The 24525-nt window shown below is 33.5% G+C and overlaps 1 protein-coding gene across 1 annotated transcript in view; it reads left to right on the forward strand.

Moving 5' to 3' along the window:
• The window catches only part of MetRS (methionyl-tRNA synthetase 1), a 257104-nt gene that overhangs the window by 211799 nt on the left and 20780 nt on the right, over positions 1-24525 (forward strand). The window contains exons 18-20 of the mRNA XM_090413131.1: positions 14282-14386; positions 17298-17481; positions 17592-17678. Coding sequence (XP_090269257.1) covers positions 14282-14386; positions 17298-17481; positions 17592-17678 — 376 coding nt within the window. The remainder of the gene's footprint in view (positions 1-14281; positions 14387-17297; positions 17482-17591; positions 17679-24525) is intronic.

The following is a 24525-nucleotide window of genomic DNA, read 5'->3' on the forward strand; positions in this document are numbered from 1 at the left end:
AACTATTTAGTTGCTGAAGTTTTCTATGATCCTGTCTATTTTCATAGTTTTGGTCTTTTTATTGCTGATTTTCATGCCAAATTTGTTACAGCTGTTATTCAATTTAGTTAGAGAATCCTGGCAACTTGCATTACATGTGTTTAGGAGTACATCATCATCTGCATAAAGTAAAGAGCTAAGTTTGATATCTCCAATTCTAATATCAGGCATAATGCCACTTTATTTCATAATGTGATCCATATAGATGATGAATGAGAGTGAAGATAATGTGCATCCTTGTCTTACCCCCTGATTTGACATCAAACCATCTTCTTGATTTCCTTCAATTCTAACTACTGACTGACAATTTAAATATAGGTTATGAATTGCTCTGTATTTACCTCATATAGCTAGTATTTTGAGAAGCTTTTCTCGAGTACCTTGTCATATGCCTTTTCCAGATTACAAAACTAAGTACAGATCCTTGTCATATTCCCACAATTTCTCAACTATTTGGCCCTAACCCAGCTAATTAAGTGGTCATCCACAAAACATGTCAAACTTGTTCTTCTCCAACTTTCTCTTTCACAGTCTTTCTCAACCTCTTTTAAAATATGTTTGCATAAATCTGAATTGGAACACTTAGTAGAGAAATTCTTTTGTAATTCTGACATTCATTTTTATTCCCTTTTTTATAGATGAGAACTCTACTCCAATCATCAGGAACTCACCTTCTGACCAAACCTTCTGAATTATGCAATGTAGCCACTGCAAAATTTGTATACCTCCATACTAAAGCATTTCTGGTTGAATATCATCTACTCCAGCTGCCTTTCCACATTTCAAGTTTTTGATGGCTTTTTTTACCTCAAGAATTGATATATGCTCTTCTTTGCATTCCTCTTAAAAATTTTCTAGTATGGTTCTGTCACTGCTTGCTTTGTTTAACAATCTTTCAAAGTAATTACTCCAGACATCTAGGATATCCTTATCTTCAGTTTACATGTCACCTTTATCATCTTTGAATTCTTTTACAGTGCTCTTTTCTCCATTTCTAAGCTTCTTCAATAGCCTCCAGAACAATTTGTCACCTTCCTGATATTATTTTCCATATTCTTACCAAAGTTTTCCCATGACTTTTGTTTAGCTACTTTTACACATACCTTAGCTCTCTCACACATTTTTCTCTGTATTCTTTTAGAACATCTGCTGACTTGATTGCTAGAAACTTCTGGTATGCTTTCTTCCTTTCCAGGACTGCTTCTTTAACTTCTTGTATCCACCATGGTGTTATTTTTCTATCCTTGTAGACAACTTCACCACATACCTCCCTAGCTGAATCAATCAATGTCTTCTTCAGAGTTTGCCACCGAGATTCCGAGGTTTTGGTTCTTGTTTTCAATTTATTTCGTTTTTTCTTCAATAATGTTTGTATTTTCGAGTCTGTAGTTTACCCTAAAAGTTGCTCAACTTTAAATCTTTTTAAAACTTTCTTACATAATGTTCTTTTCAATGCGATATCCATTTTTATTCTGCTTAATACTAATCTCATGGACTAATCCAGCATGATGCTATCAGTGTCTAACAATGACATAGTCAATAAAACTTTTCTTATTACTTGTATTTTCTCTTCATGTGAACTTGTGCACATCTTTATGTTAAAACATGGTGTTAGTAATGACTAGTCTGTGTCCTGAGCAGAAAAAAACCAGTAAATACTTACCATTATTATTAGCTTTGTCCTTTTCTCCAAATTTCCCCAAAATGTTCCTATATGCCTGGTGGGATTCATTTCCTACTCTGCTGCTCAGAGTAGGAAATGAATCTCCAACAAGGACCACTTTTCCATCTTCTTTATATTAGAACCGGCAGTTAATGACTCAAAAAATTCCTCCACTTCTTCCTTAGAAGAAAATTCTGTAGGACCATAGGCACAAAATGGAAAAATCTATTTTATCTATTGCTACCCCTTCCCTTTCCTTGATCATTATTGCCTGAAAATAACATCTGATACTTATTATTTAGTAATATCTCACCTGTTATCATCTTCGTTTTCTTGGTAATGGCAATTATGTCCACATGGTACTTTTCCTATTCTTCTGCAAATTCGATTTCCTTTTCATTAATACTACTTATATTGATAGTTCCTATTTTCAGTTCTTCTGATTTTGGGTTTATTCTTCTTCTAGATGCTGAACTGGAGCTTGATCCAGTAGCTGACTCTTTGCTGTTCACTCTGGTTCCCTGACGAAAATGGCAGGGACCTTGTTTAACTGGCAACATCCCAACCACCATGAAATCTCATCATGTAGTACCATCATATGCATTTGTGGTTTAAGCCAATTTGGAGTACAATTTGGTCAGCTAAGTCCCAAATTGCCAGCCCATCCTCATTTGTTCAGTATCCTGTAGGTACCTAATAATGGGGTGCACCACTTGAAAGTGAGGATTGATCATTAAATCATCCAAATTGTGATGTTGCAATTTCTGTATTTATTTTGCAAGACTTATTATTTCTCTCTTATGTCCTTATAAAAAATGTATTTAGTTAGATCTCTCTATTCACTTTGTGTGCCAAGCTTTGATTTCTCCATTCAGAATATCTGCATCTGCTGCTAATGATCTTTTAGTCAGTTCCCAAGTTTGCATGGGCAACTACAAATTATCATATAGTTTATGCTCAAAGTGTCAACTACTTTTAATTCTGATAAATTTTCATTGACAGCTTTTTTTTTTTTTTTTTTTTTTTTTTGTGTGTGTGAGTGTGAAGGGTGGAACTTTAAAGCAGATGTATGTGCCCACTGTTGGATAATATATCAATAAGAGCAATTATAAAATCAAATTTTATTCAAGAAGACATAACAAACTCAGGTTATAATCTTCTTAAGGCTGAAAGAGATATGATGAAGTTGAAATGATGTAATGATGAAGTTGCGTAAACATATATAATCATTGATTCACAATTTTTATAAGAATTATAAAGCAGAAATGATAGTATTATTCCAAGCAGAATTGTGGGAAGGTTAGAGACTTAGTCTAACCCTGATGAATGAACTAGTACAATGATGAGATGTTATTTCAGCATCAATCAGCATGGAAAGGATAGTGAAATCTTGGTTTGGTTCAAATTTATAATTCATGTTCAGCTCTCAACTGGCAAAAATGGTCAGAAGTCATTTGAGCACTTTCAGTATCAGTTTTAGAGCTTCTGTAGCTCAGTCAGTATACCTCTGAAAATCAGTGACAGTTGTTTGAATAACATTCTTGGAAAACAGTGTCTTCATTTTCTTTAACAAGTCTTTTGATATTGCAGCAGCATTCCTTTATCCATTGCTTGTTTCCTCCAAAATTTCTGCAGAGTGCACAGGTTCTTAACAAGTGAAATTGCTGCTCTCAGATATTGGAACTTCAAGACTTTTGTTTGTAACATGGCTGCTACTTTTCCCCATAAGTTTTAAAAATTCTAATGGCTATAAGAATTGCTTCATTAAAAGAACTTTGAGTAGATTTAATATGTCTCCCTCTTCAAACACAGAGGAAATAACGCGCATTACCATCCCTTATATACAAGGCATCAGTGAACGTATAGCAAAAATTTTAAAACCACTGAATATTTTTGTTGCCTTTCGACTGTTTAGAAAAATCTCCACCTTTCTCGCTTCTCCAAAGGACAAGCTTCCACATCTTAATCATCCAGGTGTCTACCAGATTCCGTGCTCTTGTGGATTATGTTATTTCGGACAAACTGGAAGATCTGCCTCCATTCGGCTAGAAGAACACCAATCTTATATTGAATACTTTAAACCTGAAAAGTCTGGACTTGCAGAACATGCCATCTTCACTAGACACAGAGTTCATTGGAGAAAGACAAGAGTTCTTCACAAAAGTCAGTTTCTCATGGAACGCCTTTATAAAGAAGCATGTGAAACTCTACTTCATTCTCCTAACTTAAACAGATCCGACGGCTTACGTCTATCCCCTTTATGGGAGATAGTACTTTACAAATCAGCTAATCTTTCCTAACTTTTTATTGTATTAATTTTTTTTTTTTTTTTTTTTTTTTTTTTTTTTTTTTTTTTTTAAGGAAAGTTATTGACCTTTTTGGAATTGTCAGTTAGTGTTTAATTTTTGTGCCTAATTGTACTGAAGATGCCTGTGACACACAGGCGAAAATTATACTATTAAATAATATTTCTACGTGAGTTTTTCCGTTATTTATTATGTATACTTTTCCCCAATTCTTTCAGTCTTTTTGGTTAATTCTGATAAAAGGTGTATTATAAAGTATATATAAAGATTATATATATATATATAAAATCTTCAGTCAAATATATATATATATATGTTTGATTGAAGATTTACTCAGTTTGATATCATATTTAAAAAAATTTTAATGACTAGAACCGAGGTTTAAATAAAAAAAACTTTAATTACACTACTAGTTTCGTCTAAACTTTAACTTCATCAGGTGTGAGATAAATGTATAAATACCAGTAACCAATCTAAAGGAATTGTTTTTTAAAAAACAGAGTAACGTATCTAACACTGAAAGGAATAAAGGTTAGAGTTTAAATAGAACAATGAACTCTGTATCATTATGCACATGTGTGCATTATAAGGTCTCGAGAGCACCAATATTGAATGGTAGAACTGTGAGAGTCTGGCAGGTTGTAGCTTAGGTTGTTATTAATATGGATGGGATTGATAACTATCTCCTTAGACTCTAAAATTCTTCTCTCTAACTCGTCATGACATCTGTGTACGTTGACAGTTTCATCCCAGAGTATCTGATGTGGAAAACCTTCATCATTTGAGTTCGCTGAAAATAACACATTACTTGACAAGGCACTGGCTCGAGTTCTGTTGTAGGTAATGTCTCTCTTGTGTTCCTCTAACCGGAACATGACCCTACCTAAACTTCGTTCCATCTTAAGTCATCCTAAAGCAAAACACAGTAATCTTAAATATCCTGGTGTTTATAAGTTTCCTTGTGACTGTGGTAAGCCATACTTCAGACAAACGGAGAAATCCATTGGACTCTGGTTAGAGGAACACAAGAGAGACATTCCTACAACAGAACTCGAGCCAGTGCCTTGTCAAGTCATGTTATTTTCAGCGAACTCAAATGATGAAGGTTTTCCACATCAGATACTCTGGGATGAAACTGTCAACATATACGGATATCATGACGAGTTAGAGAGAAGAATTTTAGAGTGTCTAAGGAGATAGCTGTTGAGTTCTAAAGGGGAATTACGGAAACAAAGGTCTCTTTCAATTTCTGATTTTGAAGAGGAGGAATTTATTCCTCCTCATTTGTAATCAGTAGAAGTATCTAAAAGAAGACTCACTTTGCTTTAATCTTTGATTTTCTTAACTATTTCTTCTTTAATGATATTAGCAGTAACTCACACAAATTCTTTACATTTCATGTCATTCTGTTACTGCTGTCTACAGGAACTACATCTATATTATGTTGTTTTAGCCAGGGCCATACTTACGCACAGGTGCATGGGGCTCTAGCTGGGGGGGACCCTGGCGCACTCTAGTTCCTCGAGGCCTTGCCCACCTTCGGAAAAGTTGAAGTACGGCCCTGGGTTTAGCAAGGCTATCTAAGACTATCAAGTTTTTGAGATCAGGAAATGGATTCTAAAATGTTTTCTTTTTTTTCCCTGCATGATTTCTGGCCAAGTTAATGTCACAACATTTTTTGTGAGAATTTAATGCTTCGTGAAACCTAAATGTCTAGATGTGTCAAATTTGAAAGTCCTTAGAAACCCTATAGCATTCTGAAGTTGCATCATTTCACAAAACTTAAATGTGTAGCAAATTGTCTTTTATGAAATTTTATTCTCTTTCCTATTAAATTATCCATAAATAATAATTTAATAGGAAAGACTATAAATTCACGTAAACACAAGACAGTAACACTAACTGTGGATCCAGACTTGATTTTCATGATGTACCCAGTCACATGATCCAATCTCTGACTTATCTCTGCAATATAATTGTATTTTTTAAATAACAGTGTTAAAAAGCATTGTCATGATGTAAAATGTTCAAGTATTTAATTTCACTAAGTTAATTCATGTTGTGAATTGTGAAAAGAAGCTCAGCATAATACTATATTAGAATTACATACCTAGATAAACCATAGTTTTTAATTAAATTATGCCAGTTTTAATTTTTTTTTTTTTTTTATAATTATAGGTTTATTTTGTTAATGAAATCATATAGTGAGAAAAACTCATTTTTTTAAAATAATAGATTATCTATTACATACTGGATACATATGTAAGGTTAATATTGAACTATTAATGCATTGATTTGATTATGAAATTTATTTATTGAAAATGATAATGATTTAATTTAAATTAATTTGTGATATGAAACACTTTCTTGTTTTGCTTGAAGTGTGTGAGATTACTGTTTTCAAGGTTGGTTCCATAATAACAACAACATGTAATGTTCGCTCATTTTACCACTTCATGACTGAAATGAAAACTCTGGAAGTATGATGTGTAAGGAGCATGTGTGGAGCAAGAAGAACACTGTGACATGGTCGGGGGATTTTTTTGGAACTCAGTAGTAGATTACGAGGTTGTTTTGTATAGCAAGAAAAATGTTGAATAGTTATCAATTGTTATGACAATGACAAAGGACAACTGTTAGAGGGAGAAGTATAGCAGGTTAGATTTTAATGACTGTGTGTTTTATCAATTAAATAAAGATGCTATATTCTGGTCGGAAATGAAACTTCTTTAATAAGTATGTTGGCAGCTGCCCATGATCGAATATAACTTGACATTGAATGAAATGATGTTTTAAAATGGAAAAAAAAAAAATGAAATTATGTGAAGAATAATATATTTTGAATGTATAGAAGGACAATAAAAATGCACTCATCACTTGTCTCTGATTACTTGCCAAGTGCAAATGGATTTCTGGAGTCCTGGTTATGAGAGTTCTGAGAAAAATTAGGAGAGTGAACAGATGTTATTATCATTGGCAGAATCATAGATTGGCAGAAAAATGAAGGTATTAGAAAGGAACTTGGCATTGTTAGCATTCAAGAATTTATGAGCAGAACTAATGTAAGGTGGTATAGCCACTGAAACAGAATGGGAGAGGAAAGGTTAGGAAAACAGATGTTTGATGCCAAGATGGTAGGAAAAAAGACCCAGATGAAGACCAAGGTCTAGGTGGATTTATTTGGTGAGAGATGCCATAGAAGAACGAAATGCTTGTACGACAATATTGAAGTGCTGATAAGTAATTGACCAATTTGGAGGAAAACTGTTGATAGGAGATTAATAATCATGTAAACTTAATCATGCAGTACTGTCATAGCCTGAATATCCCTGGGGATACATATTAGGAAATGATGATGACATGACGAAATAATCAAGATTGACTAAATTCTGAAAGAATTTCAGTTGCAATACATTTTGGAATGAATTGATATTTCTTTTCTTAAATTTTAGTTTTTTTTGAATAAAGTTTTGAATATGAATTAAATAAAAGATGATTATTTATAAACAGAAATAAAAAATGCAATCAAAATTTAAAAAAAAATGAATTATAAAATCACATTCCATTTACTCAGTTAAACTAAAAAAATATTGTATAATAAAATAAAATAGTGTGAATTAAATTTTTAACATTTAAACTTATTTATAAATGTAAATTATTTATGATTACATTTTTTTTTTTTTTTTTTTTTTTTTTTTTTTTTTTTTACGTTATGGACATTTGGACTTGGACTCATCAAGTCTCTAAACACCAAGTGTTCCCAAACTCTAGTGTGAATATATGTAAATCAACAGTATGTATATTTAAATAACAAATTACACGATAACCACAATAAATAATTTTATTGCAAGTACAATTATTCCGTACTGAAAATAACAATACACCATCAATGTGTAGAAACAAGCAAATCAAAGCAAAACAGGAATATAAAGTATATACAACAATCGGTTTACCAGTGCTTCCCATGCACTGTCGATATTCTTCCCATCCATCAACCAATCCCATTCTACTGAACTCAGTATACTCCTCAGTTTGTCATAATCTCATGCTTTATAGTTCAGCATGTAATCTTTTCTGAATGGAACATTCATAAACTTAGTCACTTCCAAAGTGAGTACCACATGATCACTGTTACCAACTCAAGGCAGAATAGTCTTTAACTGAAACACACCCTCTGGCACTATAATCAAATCTAACACTCTTCGACCTCGAGTTCCTTCTGTCACATGCTGCTTGAGGAAGTTGTCTTGCAACAGCTCAGTAAATGCATTTTCAGTCTTCTCATGAGATTCTACTGCTACCCAATTAAGATTTAGATAATTAAAGTCTCCCATCATGATTACTCTTTTTGTCCCCATCTTGTCTATTTGGTGATGCATTTCTTCATCACTAGCAATCGATCCACCAGGTCTGTAAAAACACCCCACTTTGTAAATGATCTTCATAGATCATTTACAAAGTGGGGTGTAATTCCACCTCACACCAAATGGCTTCAATCTCACTGCCACATGAAATACTGTTAGTAGTATTATTACAATCATAGGTCTCAACTCTAACTGGATTCAAGTCATCTGATGTCATTAGCAGCATGCCCCCTCTTCTTATATCTTCTCTATCCTTCCTAAAAATAGTGTACCCTTTACACTCGATACCAGTTAGTATGTCTGATTCTGATAACCAGGTCTCACTAATGCCTACAATCTGAGGTTCCAACATATTGAATAAGGCAACAAACTCTATCCCTTTGTTTCTGATACTCCTAGCATTCATGTACAGACATAATAATCTACAAGCATGTTCTTTTGTATACTCTTGTCTGCAGTCTTCATGACACAGTTGGACAACTTGCAGATCTCTGTTCTTCTCTAGTGCCTTATGCATGTAGACATCTTTGCAGATGTTTGATGGGTCTGAACCGGATGAACATAAATTCTCTCCTCGTCAACATTTCCATAACAAAGCCCATTCCTGTCATTAACAGTTATATAACATTGCCACTCTTATGCTCACATTCTCACCATTCCTCCCTTTATAATTTAGTTTCCCTGACTCTGTGTTAGATCTCATACCAGTTATTAGTTTTTCAAGACTCCTAATACCAAATGCATTCAGGTGTAGGCCGTCCCTCTTCTACAAATCCAATCTTCCCTCAAACTCACTCCACACATCCAAAAACTTTCATCCATCCCTTCTGCACAGCCTATGCATCAAATCATTTGCCATTATAGCCCTTAATTCATTTTTATCATATCGAGGTAAAATACTGTCGATTTTCACTTTCTCCCTCTCCACTCTAACCTCTTCCAACAACCCTTTCATATCCTCTCTCACACTAAACTTATCGCTAGTTAAGTCATTAGTACCTACAACAATTATGATCTCATTTACTTTTCTTTTCTGTTTTTGAATTGCTTCCTTTATATTCTTAATTTTCACTCCAGGAAAGCTCAAAGTTATAACTAGCTCATCAATAGCATGTTTTATTATAGTCACTATACCAAATAACTTCTTTATTTTTACTAACAACGTCATTTACCTGATTTTACTTACTTACTTACTTACCTGTTTCTGTGTTTTGTTGTTTTTTATTTTGCTGTTTAATTTTCATTTTCTCCCAATGCTCATTTAAATGCCTCTCAACATTTTAATATTAATAAATAAATAATAAAAAATAAATAAAATTAATTAATAAAATAAATAAATTAATATTAATAAATAATATTAAAACTTTTTGATATTTGCATAAAATTAGAATCTCCCAAACTTTTGGGAGGGAGAGACAGTTGTTCAAAATCAGGTTAGGTCTTTGAGAAAAAGCCTCACTACTTTCTTTGAAAAGGCATTCATGTTTAAAACTGCTTCTGTGGAGAAGACAAACTTCATCCCACTGGATACACTGTTTAGTGTCAATACTATGTTGTGCCAGACCAGACTTTTTGAGGTTTTGCATATTCAATATAATATTGATGTTCATGAATTCTTTTTTCCACAGAATGGCCTGTCTACCCAAAGAAGTACTTAGATTACATTCACAAGGAATCTGGTATACACAAGCTAAAGATAGAGATTACAGTTTGTCTTTTGTAGATGGTAACAGATGAGAAATTTTGTTGATAGGAAAATATGCGGGAATAAGGTGAATATTTCTTCATAATTCTACCAGTAGCTTGAGATACCAGAAATATAAGAGCTTGGAACCCTTACAGTCTGTTGAAGTATCCTTAGATGTTGTTGGAACATAGGAGTCAATTATATGCTGGATTTGATAAGGGTTGTAATTATTTAATTCCATTAAAGTTTTAATAGTGTGAAGTTCTTGTTGTAAGCTTGAGGGAGAGAGCACACATTTTGTGCACTATTAATTAAAGACTTGATAACACCAGATTTTTAAGAGGTGTGATGAGCAAACGTTTGATGAATGTATCTGCCCATAAAGATAAATTTTTGATAAACACTGTTGACAAACTACTGGAAGCTGTGCAAGTAAGAAGAATGTCCAAGAACGGTAAACTACCAGCATTTTCTTTTTCCATGGTGAATTGAATATGTGGGTGAAGGCTATTGATCTGTGGTAGGAAAGTGGTAAGTTCACTTTCAGAATGAGACCAAAACAGCAAAAACATCATCAAAATGAAACCAAAGAGGAGGTTTGGAGTGAATGGATGAGAACAGGATATCTTCCAGATGGTTCAAAAAATAGTTTGCTCAAGGTGAAGACAGAGGGCTACCTATGGCAGTGCCTTCATTCAACCTGTCTATAGATTTTATTTTTCCAGCTGAAATATCCTGATTTTATAACAAATTCAAAAATCTTCACAACATCAGATAGTAAACTAATAGTGTCAGATAATGGAATGTTGGTAAATAAAGAAACAATTTCAAAGCTGACTAGCATATCTGACTCTTGTATTTGAATATTCTTGATTTTTTTGAGAAAATGTGTGGAATTGTTGATAAATGATCTGGATTGTCCAATATGGGCAGTTAATAAACATGAAAGAAATTTGGCAATTCTATAGGTGGGAGAGTCATACAATTCACAATGGATCTTACTGGACAACCTTCTTCAAGGAGCTTATTTAATTGTTTAATTTGTGTTTTTGTATTGTTATAACTAATTTCTTGATAGTTGGAGGTATCCTGTAAAAGGTAGCCTGTCTTCCTCCCATATTCAGCCTAATCCATTACCACTACAGCTTTTCCTTTAGCTTCGAAATAGATATATGGTTCTTTTGTCTTAATGAAAGCAGTGTGCAGGTTTCATTACTAGATAAATTACATGGAGGTAATTTGCTTCTAAACTGATGATGTGTTGTTATTTTCAGTATGAAATATCTGTACTTTCATTAAAGTTAGTTACTGTGATTATCGTGTAATTTATTGTTTATAGTTATGCCACAAGTATTTTTAAAGATTAGTATGTACATTTGGAAATGTGTATATATATATATATATATAAAAGAGAGAACACTGATTTTCAGATCAACTGTCCAAATGTCAGTGGATTTTTGTTTTGTATTACAATCTTGTAACAAAAGTAGATTGTAGTTGTCGGAGATATTAAAACAGTTTTGACCTAAATGTTTGATTGACAGTCTCGGGCAAATCATTTGAATATGAATTGATGAATTGAAATTATTAAAAGAATTTGCTTGAAACTCTGGTCATGCATGGTGCATTATGATAAGATAGTGCTGGTAGTCAATTTTCCTTGCACAAAATATGGTTCGGAGTAGGATCTATGCTGGTTCCTGTTATACTGCCTCAATCTGCAGCGTAGTTTCTTGGAATTATTGTGGAGTTCATTTCTGTAAGTTTCTCTCTTTATTAGCAAGAATATAACAATAAAAATTGAAGAAAACAACCAGATGTTAATGAGAGAGAGAGAGAGCACACTTGCATAGAGTCTTCACAGAACAAAACATGAGGTAGGATGAAAGAAGAGGAGTGATGCATAGGGAGAAAAGGCAGAGTATGAAACAGTGAGATTAAAGATTAATTTTTATTCTCACTGTAAAAAAGGGAGAATGAGAATTCATTTTATGTGATGATTCCATTACAGAAATAGTGCTTGATGACAGCATAATCATGTCTCCATGATTATGCTGTAATCTTGGCTTAATCTTGCCAGGATTAAGGTCGTTAGTGAGTGTTGTATGAATGCAGAGAGGAAAAGTGAAAAAAATTATTATTTTGGGTGACAAGCATGATATGTTTGAAGATATGAAAGAGTCCTGGTACAAATGAATAAGAAGAGTGAGAAAGTAAAAACTGTGAGTCTGCTGTCATAGTATTATAGAAGCATGAAAAGAAGAACTATGATTGCAGTTTAATTTGTATGTCAGTGATATAGGAAATTAAAAGCTAAGAAAAGCAGCAGTCAATGAAGATGATACAGAGATCCTGCAGATGATTTAAATGTGGCAGTTTGAACACAGGTAAATTGCTGCCAGTTTAATTTGGCCAAGTTAAACTATGCTACATTGATGGAACTGAAACACAGAAAATTGACAAAGCCAGGAATATGAAGGTGATAGGTAAAAAAAAAAAAAAAAAAAAAAAAGGATGGACATGATAGAAACATATGAGTTATTAAAGGGGTTTTATAGGATTGACATCAAAGACTTTTTTCGTACATGGCAAGAAGAAAGAACAGTAGGTATTGCTTCAGGTGGAGTGCTAAATGGCTTAGAAGTGTAGCCTTGTCATTTCCACGAACTAGGTCCAGTTGCCCTTAAGTTGCATTTTTTTATTGATATTCTTTAGTCATCATGTCTGATGTCACTATTAGAAACCAAAAAAATAATAATAATAATAATAATAGTGAATAAAATAAAATAAAATAAAATTGAATAACAGATCAGTAACAAGTTTTGTGTAAAGCCAGAGAAAGTCTCACTGAAATGCGGGTAATATTATGAACAGCTGATGAGAATTAGGCTCTGTTTCAAGCATAGACATGTTGGTGGTTCAAGTGTTTTAAAGGTGGCAGAGAGAGAGAATGTAGAAGATTATCACCAAAGGTGGACAACCAAAAACAACCTGCAGTCCTGAACTAGTAGGCAAAATGCACAGTTTAGTGTAGTAAGTTTACTGATCAGCATGGTTGATCCAATGGTTAGCTTACTCAATCTCCAGCCAATAGTCTGTGAGTTTAAATCCTATTGTGAGCATGGATGTTTGTGATTATCCTTAGGGTGGGAGGTGAATTTCTTCCTCCATTATGAGACCACTGTCTTCCCTGCTTTTTGGAAGCTTGAAAGAGGCTTTAAAAAAGGTTGATGCTTAGTACTTTTTTTTTAAAGTATGAATTATGTAAAAAATATAAATAAAAAAGTGATTTAAATGTGAATAAGGAAACTAAAGATATTACTGTGCACATATAAAAAGAAAAGTGTTCACTATCAGTTGTTCAAACAAACTGATAGTGAACTAGGTTTCCTGCAGCATTATTACTAGATGCGAGTTGGTGTTTCCAGTATAATCTTAAGGTCAGAAGACTGTGTGCACAGTTACTGGGATACTGAAACATTTGTTAGTGAGAATCAAGTTTGTGTGCAGACAGATTTGGAGAACTAACAGTTGTTGCATGATAATATGCTTGCTCACATATTGACCAACATATCACTATCAACTGGCATCTGAAAAGTTGCTAATTTGATACTGCTTATGACATGTAGAAAAGCATGACAGCAGCATGTATGAATGCTGATGTATTTGGTCACTTGGCAGTGGCTTTGATGGAGACAAGTAAGAAAAGATTTTCCTTATCCATGTTTTAGGTTATTTAAATTCAGTCTCATTTCATTTTTTGGCATACTGTGTTATATGCCACGGCACAGTGGGTCCACCTACATGATTGCCTAGCAGGTTTGCACAGAATGTTAGATTGTGTAGATGTACCTTTAATGATTTTTGGTAACAATTTTTTCATAAAATAGTAATTCTTCTATTAAGCTATAATTCATTTCAGCTATGGAAAGAAACGGTATCTGTAAAAAATATTTTCTTTATGCAGAATTTAATCAGAATATTTCTAAAACTTTTAAATTTAAGGTATTTGTTGGAATATCTTGCGTGATTAAGTAGAGGATACCATATCCACTTACTTTCAGTTGATATAATTTATTTTTACTAGCTTAATATATATTGCTTCTTTGCCATTATGTGATAATTAATTCCTAATTGCCAAAAATCTTGCTGATTAGGAATTTTAAGTAACCTTATTTTTTATTGTTTACTTATTTATTTATTAAATTTTTTTCCCCTTTAGGTTACGAGATGCCATTCGTCCTATCCTAAACATCAGCCGTATGGGTAATCAATATATTCAGTCAAACAAGCCATGGGAATTGATAAAAGGCACACAGACTTCAAGGTAAAAGGCTGCCTTAATATATAAGAGTGCATATGCACACATTTGGATACCAGTGATTTACCAACCTCTATGGTTTCAGGGTAAACTGTAATGCCTTCTTGTATATAGTTTGAATTAATTTTAATGGCTTCAGTTTGTCATTAATGATAATTAGTACTTTATTGCATCCTCCTTAGATTTTATGACCATTTGTAAACGGTTGGGCACATTATTTACTAGTGGTTCACAGTCTTTTTTTATTAAAACATGCCCATATGGTCTGCAAACTAGAAACAAGTTCATTTTTGTCTCTTGGGGCAACTTCTTGAAGAAGTTTCTTCATAATTCCCTACAAATTCTCAATGTGGTTTAAATCTGGTGAGTTTTCCAGCCAAGGAATTACATTGATTTAGCTTTCTTTGAGCCATCTAGTAGTGGTCTGGGAAGTGTGATAAGAAGCTGAATATTGCTGAAAAAGGAAATCCGTCACATAAAATCTTCTTAGATTCCAGTAACATAAAGTGCACAAGAATTTCTTGGTACACTTTGGAATTGACTCTTTCACACACACACACATTACACAGCCTACCTGAACCCTCTGTGGTACAACAAGTCCATACCACAACAGAGGTCGCAAATTTCACCGAATGTTTCATGCATTCTTTATCAAATGCTTCTTGCTTAAGACACCAAACACATATTCCTTGATGACAATAGGACACACAAAACATATTTTTCATCACTAAAAAAATATCTTTTTCCAGTCCTCTTGACCCCACAACAATCTTTACTTAGATCATCACACTCTAGCTGCTTTTTGCTTAGAAGTCATAAACAGCTTTGTATTAGGCACACATGATTTAAAACCCAATTTGTGAAGTTGTCAAAACGTCGCATATTTAGACACATTCACACCTAGTTCTTTCCGTCTCCTGTGTAAATACGTTACACTTCGGAAGTGGTTTTTTTTTTTTTTTTTTTTCCACAATATTCTTCAATCTCCTATCATCTCTTGATGTAGTTATTACCTTTTGACATCTATTGTAATGATTATTTTGAAAACTCTGGTTATTATAATACCTTCTCCATACTCTACTCACTCTTGCTTGAGAACATTTCAATTCCTTAGCTATAAAATGTTGAGTTTGGTCTTTTTGTGTAAAGAGAACGTATGAAACTTCATAGCTTCTGGATATGTCACTCAGTCGACCCATGTTTGGTAAATGATTGACTGAAATTCACACGCAAATGATTCCTCACACGAGTCTGTCCTGCAGCTACTGAAATATATACTATTTCTATGCTCGCCTCAAAACCAATCGAAAAAATTTGGAATATTCTAATATTTTGAATCATGTTAAAAATTATTCTAATTTTTGTGAAAACAAATAAGTTTTCTTATAGTTTATATTACATTTTTATGTGTTTATATGGTTATATACGTGGGGGGGGGTCTGAAAATTCTCGGCCTCAACCATAAATGACAACACTATTGGCAAGATGTTTTTTTCTAAGTTGGTACATCTGTCATAAGCATCCATGTGAAATTGCAAGTCATTCTATCAAGTAGTTTGTTTTATATAGCTGTCGGAATCAAAGTGTTGCCTGGAATATATTGGTATATACTGGAAATTTTATCTTGAAATGGATAAAATTGAGTATCGTGCAGTTATAAAATTCTTTGTAAAAGACGGTTTAATGCCAAAAGAAATTCATTCGAAGTTCATAAAAGTTTATGGGCACTCTTCTCCTTCATTTTCAACAATTAAGAAATGGGCTGCTGAGTTTAAACAGGGCTGTGCCAGCCTTGAAGATGATCCATATGATGGACGTCCAAAAAGTGTAACAACACCAGAAATCATTGATCAGTGCACGATATGGTATTGGACACAAGTCAAAGTGCGTGAAATTGCTGAAACTATAGGCATTTCAAAATAACATGTAGATATATTTTGCATGACGAATTGTAAACGAAAAAAAAGCTTTGCTCAAGATGAATGCCATGCAGATCAAAAACACACTCGCATGAAAATCTCTGAACAGTGTGTGGAGCATTTACAAGAATAAAACTGATTTTGTGCGTCAATTTATTACTATGGATGAGACTTGAATTCACCAGTATATACCAGAATCCAAACGAAGTCAAAACAGTGGACAGAAGCTGGTTGTGCAGTGCCAAAGAAGACAAGGTCATGGCATCGGTGTTTTGGGATGCTAAAGCCATTTTGTTTATTAATTACCTTGAAAATGATAAAACAATAGCCAGGGAATATTATTCCAATCTTTTAACCAGACTAGACAAAAAAATTCGTGAAAAAAAGACCCGGCTTGTAGAAGAAAAAACATCTTTCATGAGGACAGTGCACCTACCTACAAAGGTGTGTTGGCAATGGGAAAATTAATGGAACTGCACTACTACGAATTGTTGGAACATCCATCCTATTCTCTAGATTTGGCTCCCTCTGACTTCTGTCTCTTCCCAAAACTAAAACTCTTCCTCACTGGTCAGCGTTTTTCTTCAAATCAAGAGGTGATTGCAGCTCTAGAGGGGTGTTTTGCAGATCTTACTGAGAACTATTATGGGGACAGGATAATGGTGCTGGAGCATTGCTAATAAATGTATTAGTCTTAAGAGAGAGATTATGTTGAAAAATAAAAATAATTTTGAAATTATAAATCCATTTTTTCATTGTTAGGCTGAGAACTTTTCAGACCACCCACGTATATATACACATAAAGAGAGAGAGAGAGAGAGTCTACTACACTAACAATGGCATGTGTGTGTGTCAATCAATCTTCTCAACTTATATTCTTTTACAATACATATAGAACCACTTATAATTTTATTGAATATGGTGTTTCATTTTTGCTGTCTAAGGATTGTTCTGCTAAAAAAGAACAAACAGAAATGTGTATTCTCTTTTTTGTGTAGGGATCGTGCAGGGACCATAATGGGACTGAGTGCAAACATTGCATGTTTGCTTGCTATATTACTTGAACCATATATGCCTGACATATGCATGAACTTGAGAAACCAGCTTAATAGTCCTGATGAATGTCAAATTCTTATGCCAGAATTTATCTGTTTTCTGCCCCCTGGTCATGTTACTGGAAAGGTATGCATTACATTATTCAACATTTTTTCAAAAGAAAAAAAAAATAATGTTATTAACATATTCATTAAATTAGATAAAATTTGATGACTCAAAAACTATCTTCTTTTAAGCCAAGTCCACTATTCAAAAAGATTGAACAAGACCACATTGAAAAACTGAAAAAGAAATATACTGGTAGACAAGAATCTCCTGAAAAAGTATGTAAACGTTTTTCTTTATTTTAGTTTTTAGTACTAGTATTATCCATGTAAATATATCCTGAGAAAATCTTTTGTATAAGCTTAATATTATTTGTAACTTAAAAAAAATTTTTTTCTTAATTTTCTTTACAAAATTTCTTTGTACACAACATTTCTTATATAATAATATTTACAGTCAGCTCACATTATATTTCTAGGGAGCAATAGTTTTTTTTTTAATAGTAAAAAGTTTTTTGTATCTATTAAAAAAAAAAAAGACCAGCTTTATTTTATAAAACTAAAGAGCTATACAAGCATGTCTGGAGCAGTCTTGTTATATTTTGAAATGCTTGATGGCACCAACTATGTTATTCCCCATCCAACATATGTATTAAAGTCAGTTGTGGAGTATAATATAACAATATATATAATTTTATTTTTAGTTGGTCAGAATGTTTCACATTCATATCTGCGATGGTGCCTTGACTTAAAGAATAAACATGCTGTGTATATTCAAAGAATAAAGCTCTAGTATATAAAAAATTTAAATATTCACTGTAATCATATAACTACAACACGTACAATTCTCTATAATAAGTAATACTCTCTAAGGAGATCTAATATTCCTTTAATCCATATAATTACAATTAGTTTGCAACTAATAAAGCTATATATATTTACAGTCAGCTTTATTATATAGCTTTATTAGTCATTCTAGAATTGTCTGAGTTCAAAGAAAATTCTTTCACTTTCTGACTCTCAAAGTTCAATACAATTCTGAAAGGTAACATCAAATACTTTACAAAAACAAACTGAACAACTTAGCATTCAGCTAAATGTCTGGTCATATGACAGCTTCCTTTGCAGCACTTATTTTATTGTTTTTACTCATTCATTCTACCTTATTTCAAATTCCTTAGCATATACAAAGATAAAAAGCCTCACTTAACTAATATACATGCATCTTCTTTCTGTGAGCAAGTTTCCATAATGCATCTTTTCCTAATTTTTCTGAAGTAGACATGAAGAATACATTTAATTGAGCATTTATAATTGAAATATAAATAATTAACCAATAATAAACAGTGCCTTGTATACACTGATAGCTTAGTAAATGGTCAGGGGAAGGAGGGTGGGGGGGGGCTTATCTGTTGAACTAATAATAGCAATCAGATGATTTATCTTGGTGTGGCATGAATGGGCACATTGATGGAGCAGTAAAAAAGCAAATGATCTTGTATAAATTGTTTGCTTGTTTATGTGTATTTATTTCTATTTTTTTTTTTTTAATTCATATTTTGTTTGTTTTCATTATCATTATCAATTCCTGACATGTACCCTCACAGAGGGTACAGGATATACTACATGAAAAACTTACTTCATTTCAACAATTTTCCTCCAAATCAATTTGTTATCTGTCAAGACTTCAACATTATCAGATCTTATGTTTTTGTCTTCTAAGGCACTTTTTACTGTATCAATCCACGTATATCTTGGTCTTCCTCTGGGTCTTTTCCTGCCAACCTGGCAGAGAACACTTGTTTTGCTAATCTTTCCTCTTTCATTCTGTTTAAGTGACGAAACCACCTGAGATTAGCTCAGCTAACACATTCCTGGATGCTAACAATGTCAAGTTCTTTCATAATACCCTCTTTTTTAATATGCTATTGCCTTTGATCCCATCTGTTCATGCCCCTAATCTTTCTCAGGACTCTCATATCTGTGGCCTTTGGTCAAGTGTTTTATATCTAACCCAGCTCTCAGATCCATTAGTTAAAATTGGTTTGAACACTGTCTTGTATACGGCTAATTTAGGTTTTGATAATTTCTCTGTTATTTCATATAAATTTATTCAGTTGACTTTCTACTATACATCATCATCATCATCATCATCAAATTCCTGCCATGTACCCTCAAGGGGTGTACAGGATATGACAGTACTACATGAAAAAATTACATCATTACTAACTTCCTATCTACAATTTTCCTCCAAATCAGTCTGTTACTTGTCAAGACTCCAACATTATCAGATCTTATATTTCTATCGTCTAAGGCACTTTGTACCGTATCAATCCACCTATATCTTGGTCTTCCTCTGGGTCGTTTTCCTGCCAACCTGGCAGAGAACACTTGTTTTGCTAATCTTTCCTCTCCCATTCTATTTAAGTGACCATACCATCTGAGATTAGCTCTGCTAACGCATTCCTGGATGCTGACAATGTCAAGTTCTTTCCTAATATCCTCATTTTTAATATGATATTGCCATTGATGCCATCTGTTCACGCCTCTAATCTTTCTCAGGACTCTCATATCTGCGGTCTCTAGTCTTTGGTCAAGTGTTTTACTTCTGACCCAGCTCTCAGATCCATAAGTTAAAATTGGTTTGAACACAGTCTTGTATACAGCTAATTTAGTGTTCCGACTAATTTCTTTCTTATTCCATATGAATTTATTCAATTGACTTCCCACGATACCAGCTTTGCTGATTCTGTTGTCTATTTCTATATTTAGTTTACCATCTTCAGTAAAAATTGTGCCTAAGTAGCTGAAATGTTTTACTTGTTCCACAGGTTCTCCATTCACAACACAGTTGACATTTTCAATGATTCTGCCTATTTTCATTGTCTTTATCTTTTTATTGCTGACCTTCATACCATATCTATTACAACAGCTATTCAATTTAGTCAGAGAATCTTGCAGACTTGTAGCGGATTTATTTAGAAGTATAACATCATCCGCATAAAGCAAAGAGCTGACATTAACATCTCCAATTTTGATATCAGGTTTAATACCACATTCCTTCATAATGTGATCCATATAGATAATGAATAACAGAGGGGATAATATACACCCTTGTCTCACACCAGATTTAACATTAAACCATCTTCCTGTACTTCCTTCAATTCTAACTGCTGACTCACAACTCAAATAAAGACTAAGTATTGCTTGATATAATGCCCCATTGACACCATATAACTGCAGCGTATTGAATAGCTTCTCTCTTGGCACCTTGTCATATGACTTTTCCAAATCGACAAAACTTAAATACAGATCTTTGTTATATTCCCATGCTTTCTCGACTATTTATCGTAAAGTGAAGATCTGATCCTGACAGCCTCTATTTGGCCTGAATCCAGCTTGTTCTTCACCAAGCTTTTCTTCCACAATTCTTCTCAACCGTTTCTCAAGTATACTTGCATAGATCTTGCCAGGAACACTCAGTAGGGAAATACCTCTGTAATTCTCACATTCAGTTTTATTTCCCTTTTTATATATGGGTACTATGAGAGCTCTACTCCAATCATCGGGAATTCGTCCCTCTGTCCATGCTTTCTGAACTATGCAGTGCAGCCACTGTAAGACTCTTATACCACCATACTTCAGCATTTCTGGTCGAATATCATCTACTCCTGCTGCCTTTCCACATTTCAAGCCTTTGATGGCTTTTTCTACTTCAAGTATGGATATGTATTCCTGACTGCATGCCTGGTCAGTGTTTTTTATCACTGTGCTGTCATCACTGCTTGTTTCATTTAGCAGTTTTTCAAAGTAATTACTCCATACTTCAAGGATATCTTTTTCTCCTGTTTTCATTTCACCTTTATCATCTCTAATTCCTTTTACAGCACTCTTTCCTCCATTCCTAAGCTTCTTCAACAACCTCCAGAATATTTTGCCACCTTCTTGATATTTATTTTCTATATTCTTGCCAAAGTCCTCCCATGACTTTTGTTTAGCTAGTTTTACACACTGTTTAGCTTTCTTACAATTGTCTCTGTATTCTGTAAGAGTAAAAGCTGACTTATTTGCCAGGAACTTTTGATATGCTTGTTGTGTGCAAAGATAAAAAAATCAGAACTCCCTGGTGGACACAGGAAGTTAAAGAGGCAGTGAAGGAAAAGAAGAAAGCATTCTACTATACAGGCTTTGTTAATTCTGTTGTCTATTTCCATATTTAATTTATCATCTTCACTGAACATCGTGCCTAAGTAGCAGAAATGTTTTACTTGTTCTATAGGTTCTCCATTCACAATGCAGTTGATATTTTCAATGTTTCTGCTTATTTTCATTGTCTTTGTCTTGTTATTGCTGATTTTCATACCAAATTTATTACAACAGTTATTCAGTTTAGTCAGGGAATCTTGCAGACTTGTACTGGGTTTATTTAAAAAGTATAACATCATCTGCATAAAGAAGGAGCTGAGATTAACATCTCCAATTTTGATATCAGGTTTAATACCACTTTCCTTCATAATGTGATTCATATAGATAATAACAGAGGAGATAATGTACATCCTTGTCTGACGCCATATTTAATGTTAAACCATCTTCTTGTACTTCCTTCAATTCTAACTGCTTACTTACAACTCAAATAAAGACTACATTTTTGAAAATTATGGAGACAACTACCATGTTTGAATAAAAACTTTAGTTTAATATAACTAAAATCTCCATTCGACGTTTCGACCTTTATGTCAAGGTCATCTTCTGGAGCATACAACCATGCACAGGAAACAAGCTAAACTACAATCAAACTGGTTTGTTAAAGACACTGACCAACCGCTACAACGATTGTTGGCCTGACCTCTGGTAAGAAAAAAAATATAAAAAAATAAAAATTTTAAAAAAAAATTTTTTAAATTAAAATAAAAATAAAAAATTTAAAAAAAATTATACATCAATGCTAGAGTCCTATTATTAGTGTTGTCTACTATATACATATATTCACATCTTCCAGCTAGTTGGTATGGAATGGTTTCTAATATTAGCTAAGGATTGGCTAGAGTCCTGACTTATGCTGTATCTTTCATATTAGGTAGGCTGAATGTGTGCCATCCAGATCCTTGGAATTTTCATGCCATCTTTGTTGTTGATATTTGGGTGGTTTATCAGGATTTCGCAGGATTCCTTATGTAGATTTTAGTTATATTAAACTAAAATTTTTATTCAAACATGGTAGTTGTCTCCATGATTTTCAAAAATGCATTCGGATCACTGTGTAAGCCTAAAAGAAAGGATTCAAATAAAGACTAAGTATCGCTTGATATAATGCCCCATTTATACCATATACTGTAGCATTCTGAATAGCTTTTCTCTTGGCACCTTGATATTCCTTTTCCAGATCTACAAAAGTTAAATACAGATCTTTGTTATATTCCCATGATTTCTCAACTATTTGTCTTAAAGTGAAAATCTGATCCTGACAGCCTCTATTTGTCCTGAATCCAGCTTGTTCTTCACCAAGCTTCTCTTCCACAATCCTTCTCAAAAGTATACTTGCATATATCTTACCAGGAACACTCAGTAATGAAATACCTCTGTAATTCTCACATTCAGTTTTATTTCCTTCTTTATATATGAGTACTATGAGAGCTCTGCTCCAATCATCTGGAATTCATCCCTCTGTGTAGGCCTTCTGAACTATGCAGTGCAGCCACTGTAAGACTTTTATACCTTCATACTTGAGCATTTCTAGTTGAATATCATCTATTCCTGCTGCTTTTCAACATTTCAGGGGCTTTTGATTACTTTTTCCTACTTCAAGTATGGATATGATTTCCTGAGTGAATGCCTGTTGAGTGATTTCTACCACAGTGCTGTCACTGCTTATTTTGTTAGCAATTTTTCGAAGTAATTACTCCTACATCAAGGATATCCATTTCTTCAGTTTTCATGTCACCTTTATCATCTCTAATTTCTTTTGCCTCACTCTTTCTTCCATTTCTGAACTTTTTCAACAACCTCCAGACAAAACAAATGCTTTGTTTTCTAAGAAGAATTTTATTTTATTCAGTAATGATTATTATGATCAGTGTACAGTTTTGTTTATATATCTGTAAGTAATAATTTGCTTTTTTTTTATATATATAATAAATAAAAGTAAATACATGAAACAATTTGTGTTTTTATGCAGAACTCACAATTATTACATTATTTCACAAGTTGTAAATGATGTTATATGTCTATGCTAATATTTTGTTGGAAATTACCAAATGCATTTTCTTATGAAATATAGGATTCTGTTTTATTGACAGGAATAAATGGATTTCTGCTCAGTATATTTATTGAGAAGACTGGAATAAAAATGTTCCTTTATAGTGAAAACATCTGCTACCCAACAAACACTATAGTGCAGATGCAAGAAAAACAAGATGCTTTATTTTACCACTATATACAGTACAGAGACAAGTCGAGTATGTTTTATATTTAGTAGTATAATACACATATCATTAGAGACCCTGTAACCCCTAGAGAGCGCGTCCCCTGGGTGGCAGATAGGGGGAGCCCACCGTGTGTGTGTGTGTATGGTGGGGTGGTCTGAATATACTGAATAAGGACTTGTGAACCAACAGGGCCATAAGGGGCAATCATCCTGATTGTAAGGGAAGCGGCACTCCCATGGACCCCCAGCTGGATCTATTTCCTCTCTTTCTACTACTTTGAAGAAGATCCACTTACTTTAATCTTTCCTATAAGGCCTTTATGTTGGAGGTTTAATGGATTTTTTTACAACACTCAGAATGAATTAAATTAGAATTTAATACTCCTATATTTCGTCCTAGTCACTAGGACATCTACGGGGATTACAAAAACAATTAATGTAACATGCACACAAAAACTTACAATACTAAGCCCAACCACGTGGGTGACACTAAAGTCCTATCTAGGTGGAGTGCCCTCTAAGGGCGGTAGTAGGTGGCCTGGAATGTAAGGTGGGACCTCTGGTGATGAGTGTTTCCCAAATCTTCGGAAGCTTAATGCAACCGTATTTGTTAAGATTTGGTTGGTTTCTGAGAGCTGCTGCTGCTTCTAAGAAAAGTCTCTCTTTCTTGAATTTGCTGTGGTGGAGCATGGTGGTTTTCTT

This window comes from Typopeltis vanoorti, chromosome 23 (genome assembly GCF_054136105.1).
Source record: "Typopeltis vanoorti isolate ZY-2024b chromosome 23, IOZ_Tvanoo_1.0, whole genome shotgun sequence".
Classification (NCBI taxonomy): Eukaryota; Metazoa; Arthropoda; class Arachnida; order Uropygi; family Thelyphonidae; genus Typopeltis; species Typopeltis vanoorti.